We start from the raw sequence: 8,755 nt of genomic DNA, 5'->3' as shown, positions 1-8,755 counted from the left end.
CCCCCCCCCCCCCGAGCGCCGGGGCCTGGGGCATGAGCCCCCCTGGAGGGGAGGGGCGTGAGCCCTCTGAGGCAAGTGGGGGAGGGTCTGGAGTAGGGGGGACATGAGCTGTCTGGGGGGCAGGGGTGAAATGGGGAGAAGGGTTTGAGCCCCTCCTTGGGGGGACTGAGCCCCTCCTTGGGGGGACTGAGCCCCTCCTTGGGGGGACTGAGCCCCTCCCAGGCAGTAGTGTGTAAGGGGGGGGGACCCCCCCCTGGGGGGGACTGAGCCCCTCCCAGGCAGTAGTGTGTAAGGGGGGTGACCCCCTCCTGGGGGGGGCTGAGCCCCTCCCAGGCAGTAGTGTGTAAGGGGGGGGGTGACCCTCTCCTTGGGGGGACTGAGCCCCTCCCAGGCAGTAGTGTGTAAGCGAGGGCGTGACTCCCCTTCACCCCCCACCCCACCCCGAGCAGCTGTCCGTTCCCCTAACCCTGCTGTGGGGCTTTTGTCCTCCCCTGCTGCTCTTTCCCCAAAAGTCTCTGGAAAAGGGGCTGCAGGTTCTGTTCTCCTCTGCCCCCCCTCCCCCAGGGCTGTGGCTTTGTGATATCTGTTGCCCCACTCACCCCCCATTGGAGATGTCTCCTGCAGCGTCTCCTCCTAGCAGCTTCCTCGATCGCTTCCAGCAGAACCGGGCCCAGAAGAGCAGGTTCCCCTGCAGGGGAGTCGGGGCTCGTTCTGCTGATGCTAAAGCATCATTTCTGGATGTCAGCGGCTTGTAAGAGTTGCCCCCTCTTGTTGGTCAGTAGGTTGTAGTCCAGTCTGCTCCAAAGGTGACTGGCTGAATCCCAGCATCTCCTGGTCTAGCTATCCCTCTCTGCCCTTCTTCTTTGGTGTTGGGTGGGAAATAGAGGGAGGAAGGGGAAAGGGTTATGGGAGCGCTACATGCGTCATGAGGTTATCGTTGTTTAATTTCCCCATGTGTGTGCCACTGACCAGCCTCAGTGGCGTGGGAGATGCCAGGATTTGGTGCCACAATTGGCTGGACCACACAGTGATGTTATGGTCAAGTGCAGTGGGATGAGGCACGGGCGGGCCGCATTGTGGGATGGGGGCTGTGCTCATGGTAATGGAGCTAGTTGGTTTGAGAAGAGTGTACTGTACTAGAATGACTCTTGCACTATGTTTGTCTCTCACTACTTGAACCCCCAGATTCTGTGGCTGAAACCCTCTGATGGCCAGATTGTTTGACTGAATAGGTGGAACAAGGCTGCTAACAGGCCAGGAGGGGTCGCTGTCCCATCCCCCTTAGAATCATAGGGTTAGAAGGGATCACAAGGGTCATCTACTCTAACCCCTGATCTAACTTCCTTGATTTCTGTCAGGATCAGCCTAAGGAGAGAAGGGGGGAGGAGCAAACTATCATGAAGGTGGGGGCCAATTGGTAATCTGCCAGTGCTGGCTGACTTCTTCTCAGCAGTCTGGGCAAAGAGTGGCCAGTATCCCTAATTTACGTGCTGTTTAATCCATAGTAGGTGGCTAATACAATCCCGGATTCAATCACAGATGGGCTGGACGTATTGGCTGTTGTAGCATTTATTTATATATATATTATAGTAGCATCCAAAAGCCCTAATCACAATCAAGGTATGTTGTGCTAGGTGGTGTTACACACACGTGGAGAGAGACCACCCCTACTAAGTAATTAAAGACAAGATGCAACAAGTGAGTAAAATATAGTAGAACAGCTCACGTGCTTACATAGACTAGCTAGTGCTCAACCGGAGAGTTCCTGATCATTCTGATAATGTATTTATATCAGTATATGTAATATCCACAATCCCCAGTGATCCGCTAACTAGAAGTGGATTTGGAGGAGGAAAGGGCAGTGGTATTATGGACCGGTTCAGGAACCGAGCTCCAAGCATGAGGTTGTATAGAAGGAAGCACAAAGATGGTTGTGGGAGATGTGGACAAACAGGTGGCTGAGGCAGATGTTATTAGCAAAGCAGAGGGGTTGGGGGCAGAGTGATAAGATACAAATGGGGATAAATAGGGAGGAAGGGGTACTTAGTTCAGCTTTAGGATGATTGTGTTAGGGCAGTGGCTGTGCTTTTTGGATCTGACCTCACGTACATAGTGCTTCCCAACTTGACAACTAAGATGAGTTTGACTGAAGACCAAGGAGCCTAGGAGAGACAAACTATTAATGCACAATTCCTAACATATCGAGCACTCCATCTTTCTCCAGGACTCCTAGCAGAGCCAGCTAAGGTGTTGGGTCTGTTGGACTGAGCCTTACTGCCCTGCCCAGCTGCAGTATCTCTGGGAACAGTGACTGTTGTGTGTTGGCTCAAGATCTAATGGCTACTGAGAGCCATGGGATTGCGCCACAGTTTCTGGTTCCATTTATGTTAAGTGAGGGCATTTTGGTTCTGAGCTTTCTGGTGAAACTTAATATAAGAGCTGTTGTGCTAATCAGAGCTTTGCTACCTGCAGGCTGTAGGCAAGACCATTCCCATCAGGGTGTGCAAAAGGGACTGAGTCTGAAGATGAATAGATCTTATTAGTTCCAGAGCTCTGAGGGATACTGCTGCCTGCCCGCTGTATTGGAGAAATAACCATTTTAGTCCATGACCATAGACACATTGGCCCCATGCTCTTCAAGGTCAGCAGTGGGCTATAGATGACCTGCTAGAGGTCGAAGAAACAGTAGAGAGACATATGGGCATCTTGAAAGAGAAATTGGGGTGGAAGGGGAGGAACTTGGTGGTCTATGCGGTGTAGGGGGGAAGGAGGGCTACCGGGAGGAGACATGGGCAAGGGAAGAAGAGCTGTGAGTTGGTCAGAGTGGACCTGCACCCTGGCTGGCCTTGTAAAATCAAGGACCAACAGTGCGCTGGGGGCTTGTAAACCGTTTAGCAAATTGGAACCACAGGGTTAAATTTCTGCAGTTCTGGGGGTCCTCCTCTGATTTCTAGCCCCCTCCTGTTGTAAGAATGTCGGTGGAGCACTGGAGGCAGGTGGGATCTTTCCTACCTGAAGTTGCCGGGCAGGCAGGTGTGCTGGCCTTCTGCCCTTGCACTGGGTTCCCAGCTCTGTTCTTTCTCTGTGTGGCTGGCTCTCGGAGAGCAGAAGAAGCAGAACAGGTGAGATGAGGATGGGGTATGTCTCTCCTGCCCGCTCATCAGCAGCTGCAGGGAACAATGCAAAAACTGGTTAATTCCTGGTGAAAGTCAGGGATCTCATCAGGAATGTTGCAGTGTGTCCTGGGGGTAGGTGTATCATTAGGTGTTTCTCTTCTCTTTCAGTGGTTCTGTGAAGCTGGGGCTCTGGCTTGCTGCCTCCCTGCAGCCATGCACTCGCTCGTGTTCCTCTGTGCACAGAAGGTGGTTTCCCACCACTCCACGGTGCGCGGTGCCTTGGAGTTCATCCCAAAGGAGTTGTATCCAGTCTTGTTCAAGGCAGCTTTCATGGACAAGAGGACCCTCGTGCTGCAAGATCTGGTGCAGACATGGCCTTTCCCGGTACTCAGTTTCCAGAAGCTTTTGCGGAAGTGTCAGCACTGTGACCGGGCTCTGCTCCAGGAAAAGCCCAACAAGCTATGTGTGCAGACTGTCATCCTGGGAGTGGTGACCTACCTGAATGAGGCTCTCGAAGACCGACTCCACCGCCAAAGGTACCTGTCAGCGTACAGCTCATTACCTACCACAAGGGTCACGTGCTGATGAGACTAAACCATACTGGGAGGCAGTGGGGGGAGGAGACTTACAGTAACACACTAACACTGGGGTTCTCAAACCTTTTTTTTGCTGGGCCACCCTTTGAAAATATGAGGCTGTGATGACCTCACTTCCCCAAAAGTGATAGCAAAAATACTGTACGTCCTCAGGAGCACTAAATGAAGCATGGAGTCATTATCCCTGCAGCCAAAGGCACTGAAGCCTCTCAAAAAGTGTAAAGCAACAGTTTTCAGGAATAAATACATGGACATTTAAGATACACGTTTTCTGAGTAAAAAAATAGACAACAGGATACAGCTTGGGGAGCTGGAAGCCTCTTTCAGTGATTATTGCCACAATGATAATTGTCCAAGGATTGTGGCTTTATATGCAACTATATACAAACAAGTATCTGGACACTTCATGCGAGGGGTGCTGCTGTTTTGAAGCGCACCATTTTTTTTTCAATTGCAGCTCCAGGGAACTGAGGCAGACCCTTAAATCATCCTCCACGTTCAGTTTTCATTTTTGAAATATGAACAAATGTCCGTGATTTGGTATTGCCACCCTTACTTCTGTGCTGCCTTCAGAGCTGGGTGGCTGGAGAGCGGCGGCTGTTGTACACCTCCCCCAGCAGTCTCCTTTATTTGGGAACTTGAAATATGGTAACCCTAGCAAAGGATCTAAGGGTTACCACAATATTTTTTGTGATTTCATGACACCCCGATAATAGCCTTGTGACCCCCTTTTGGGTCGGGACCCCCAGTTAGAGAAACACTGCACTAATATGTTAAATGTTATTGACCTGGGGCCTCTGGCCCTTTAGTACAGCCTGCAGTGATGATCCAGTAGGGCTGGGACAAGCTTTGCTTTTGTTCTTGGTTGTGTGACAAGAAAATATGGTGGTTTCCATATTTGGGCTTGTAGTTCAAATTGAAATTGCGCTGTGTCCCTCTGGAGGAAGAGCTGCTGATCTGAGGTGCTGGGTGCTGGCTTAAATCTGGGTGGACCAAATGTTCCAGGTATTTTACCATGTTAAACCGGACATCCAATTTCAGTTTCCTCAAATTGCAGCAGAATAGGATGACTCTCAGGTAGCAGCTGCTTGGTAAATGCCTCCTCTGGCCCCTTGCATGTGATTGTGCTGCAGACTGCACTTTGGAAGCAGGCTCTTTGGCCGTTATGCATGTGGTTTCTCTGCAGTGTGGCACTACCAGCCTGTCTGCAGCATTAAACAACTTCCATTTGTCAAGTGACAGGCCATAAGCAGCTTTGGGAGGTGGGACACAGTGCAGTAATTCCTGCTGGTTGGCCACTGGTTTTATCCATCCATGAGCATTGCTCTCTTCCCTTTGGAAATGGAGGGAACGGTCTTAAATCTCAGCCTATCTTAATCATTATGCAGTGCCTAAAAGTACAAGATGCTTTTTATTTTTTCTGTAAAACAAAGTCCCTGCCAAGGAAGGCAGTGAGGTTCACGGGATAGGGGTTTGAGCAGAAATCAGGAGACCTGGATTCTAGTCCCTGCTTTGTGACTATGGGCTTTCCCCCTCTGTGGGACAGGGATACTTAGCTTCAGAAAGCTTTGAGAGCTACGCTGAGATGCTCTAAATCTTATTGGCACTGAATAGTGTCACTCTTATTTTAGAGACAGTGGTGGGAGATGGGGTGGGGAAGGCTAAGGGTTGCAGTAAGATCACTTGGTTCCTCGGTTCTAGTATGAACAAAAGACTAAAGCTAGGCAGAGCCACAGGCCGTGCGTCTGGAACTGTTAAACCAAAGAGCTAATCCTTAGGCTGCGTGTCACATCATCTGAGCAACACAAGTAGTTCAGTCTTTACAGCTGCCATGAGAAGGGAGATGAGGCCCCAGTCCTGGAGTGAGAGCGAGTCTGTTCAAGCCAGTAATTGATACTAACACCTCTTCCTCCCCCCACTGGGTTCTGGTTCCCAAGCCACTGGGAGAGTGACCATATGGCCCTGTGTGGGGAACGATCCTGCAGTAGCTGGGTGAATGAAGTAGGTCTTTTCAGTCTCTCATTATTTTGCTCCTTTTTTCTTGTCTTCCCCAGCAGGAGGCAGCGCCTGCAGGTTCTGGACATGACGGGGCTTCAGGATGATGGAATAGACCAGGGCCCAGAAAGCATGAGCCTCTGGTCCAGGACCGTGACCCTGGCGAAAGCGTGCATTGACGTTTCCAAACACCAGAGCAAGTGCACCAAGCGCACCTCGAAGCGGAGGAAGGGCCCCTACAGCAGCTCGGTGGCTCTGCCGCCGCCACAGCCTGTTTCTGTGGAAGTCCACGTGGATCTCTTTGTGAACAGCACCTCTTATGGAGTCCTTAAAGATGCCTTGCAGAACAACGCCAACAGCATGCTGCGGCTGAAGTGCCGGGACTTCCGGGCTGAGGAGCTGCCCATTGCAAGTACCGTGGGGCTCCTGGAGTTCCTGGATCCCACAGGTGTTCGGCAGGTGGATCTGAGATTCAATAACCTGGGGCTGTCTGGCCTGAGGGTCATTCTCCCGCACATGGCAAAATTCACCAACCTGGTCAGCCTGAAGCTGCCCTACAGCAACATTGATGTGAGACGGCTCTCAGCGGGGATGGAAGGAAGCCTCCACTACTTCGCCACTCAGCTCAGTAGATTGTCCTGTCTCAAGGAGCTGAATTTGGGCTCCTCCAGGCTTTCCGGAAAGCTAAGGCAACTGCTGGGGTAAGCTGTTTGTAGGGCCGAGGGGGCCCAGCTGAGGGCTGCACTGGCAAATTGACAGGAGTGTGAGTGACTCTGTGTAATAGACCAGGTTGCAGCTCTTCTTTTGTGACCCATGGAGACTACAGGTCCCATCATGCAATGCTCCATCTTGATTAGAGAAGTTTCTTTGCATGTTGGGACCTGTATTCTGCAGCCTCCTTTAAGGTGAAAGTTTGGCCAGTGCACTGCAGGTCCCATCGTGCAATTCTCCAAGCATCCAGACTTTATAACTAGCATTAGGGATGTTCGTCACCGTACGAATCTGCAGCTTTAATGTTGGTCTTGATTTGGCCCTGAGCTACTTGGTGGTGTGGCCTTTTCCAACCATTTTGATTTCTGTCCTCTGCGAGCTACAGTAGTTATCTAAAATGGAACTTACGCTTACAATCTTTCTTCCCACCAGCGATTTGCAGGGTCCCTTGGAAAGCCTGGAGCTGGCCTTCTGCTACCTGCTCCCCAATGACCTCGCCTACCTTTCGCAAAGCCTTCACACCCCCACCCTGAAGAAGCTGGACCTCAGCGGCAACAACTTGTCTGACTCGCTTCTCCAGCCCTTCCAGCATCTCCTAGAAGAGGCCTCCTCATCCCTTCTCCACCTGGACATCATGGAGTGCCGCCTGATGGATATCCATCTGGAATCGCTTCTCCCCGCCCTGTGCCGCTGCTCTCAACTTCGCTACCTGGGGGTGTTTGGCAACCCCCTCTCTACGCGGGGGCTGAAGAACTTGCTGCAGAGGACCATGGGCCTATTGTACTTGCAGCTTGTCATTTACCCCTACCCTGTGGACTGCTACAGTGAGAACCTGCCATGGCCCCCCACCTCCTCTAACCTCTTGAATGGTTCTGTGGATGAAGAGAAGTTTTCCAGGGTGAGCGCTGAGCTGCAACAGATGCTGCTGACTGCATGCAGGACCGACTCCGTCTGGACCACGAACTTATGCAGGCACAATACCTTAGATTATTTTAATTTGTAGCTCACCAGGAATGCAAAACGAAGGAGAAAACAAACGGATCGGGGTGATCATTTTTAATGCCCCTTCAAAGTTGAGCGGTTCAGTGGACACAGCAACAACACGTTTATACACTTTTTTTTTAACAGCATCTGTTTAGTGCATGAATTCAAATGGAAGTTCTCTTCTCCCCTTCTGCACTTCCGTTCAGTAAAGCTGAGATTAAAGCTGCCAGGCTCTATGCCTCTTTATCCCTGGCTTATCCCAGATAGTGCTGTTGCTATCCTGTCTTACTGTGCCTATGACCCGCTTACCCTATGTAGGTTGTTACATGCCCCTTACATGACTTTAGTGTAGCCCTGCAGAATTCTTAGCAAAGTGTACTAGCCACAGTACAAATGCAGCAGCCCAACAATTAGAAGGCCCCTTCTAAAAACACCGATCCATTCCTAGCTTCTGAGCAGTCTGCTCTTCTTTCTCTGCATGGATCACCTCATCTGAAAACCCCTCTCTCCACTTCTCTTCTAATGTATCCCATCATTCTCTCTCATGTGTGCGTAGGGCTTAGAAATGTTACCAGTCATGTAGTAGCCGGAGCACTAAACCCACTAGCCAGGCAGATGTGAAAGGTGGGGAGACCTATATTTAGGGACAGCTCTACTATATTCCCGCTCGGCTTTATGGCTGCTGCAAGTGGGGTGTCTTGTGCTACTCTATCCTTCCCCCAGCCTTCACTTTGGAGTCCTCCTGTGAACTGAATATTTCCTCCATCTCTGCTGTTGCATGGAGCTTTCCTAAGATGTAACAAAATAAAATTGGCTCAGTTCTTATCCATTTCACAGCTGCTTGCAGAGTATAGTAGTGGTGAGACTGACAACACCCCTGTCGGTTTTCACGCTGCTGCGGGTGCGTGGGAGATCTGAGTAACAGCAGAGGCATTGGAGTGGTATGCAGACTGACTGTTTACACTCCCCTTGTATGCAGAAAGCTTCTTCACAACTAGAAACGTTTTCTTTTTTTAAATGAGAGGTTAGATCCTGCAGAAGATGATTCATGCTCCCTGGTATACTTACCAGCCGTGGGCATGTGGTAAGCCAGGATGGGTAAGGAATGGTGTCCCTAGCCTCTGTTTGTCAGAGGGTGGAGATGGATGGCAGGAGAGAGATCACTTGATCATTGCCTGTTCGGTTCACTCCCTCTGGGACACCTGGCATTGATCACTGTTGGTAGACAGGATACTGGCTGGATGGACCTTTGGTCTGACCCAGTCCGGCCGTTCTTATGTTCTTACGTTGTTCAGGTGGAGTTTTTCAGCTTGGTTTAGGGGCTGAGTCTCCCTTCCCCTTCCCTACACTCTC

General features: G+C 50.8%; 1 protein-coding gene across 2 annotated transcripts in view; it reads left to right on the top strand.

The window, feature by feature from the left end:
• Positions 1-8,553, top strand: part of LRRC14 (leucine rich repeat containing 14) — an 8,793-nt gene extending 240 nt beyond the window's left edge. The window contains exons 2-4 of one of the 2 annotated variants that reach the window (XM_024218356.1): positions 3,285-3,652; positions 5,770-6,408; positions 6,851-8,553. In XM_024218356.1, coding sequence (XP_024074124.1) covers positions 3,330-3,652; positions 5,770-6,408; positions 6,851-7,421 — 1,533 coding nt within the window. In that variant the 5' untranslated portion in view covers positions 3,285-3,329 and the 3' untranslated portion in view covers positions 7,422-8,553. Of the gene's footprint in view, positions 1-3,284; positions 3,653-5,766; positions 6,409-6,850 lie in introns of both variants that reach the window. The other variant, XM_024218355.1, reaches the window with a different exon arrangement.
• The last annotated feature ends 202 nt before the right edge of the window (positions 8,554-8,755 follow it).

Source organism: Terrapene carolina, unplaced genomic scaffold (genome assembly GCF_002925995.2).
Source record: "Terrapene carolina triunguis isolate 2854851 unplaced genomic scaffold, T_m_triunguis-2.0 Scaffold58, whole genome shotgun sequence".
NCBI classification, from domain to species: domain Eukaryota; kingdom Metazoa; phylum Chordata; order Testudines; family Emydidae; genus Terrapene; species Terrapene triunguis.
Note: the sequence above shows the minus strand (reverse complement) of the source record. Positions and strands in the feature narration are given on the sequence as shown.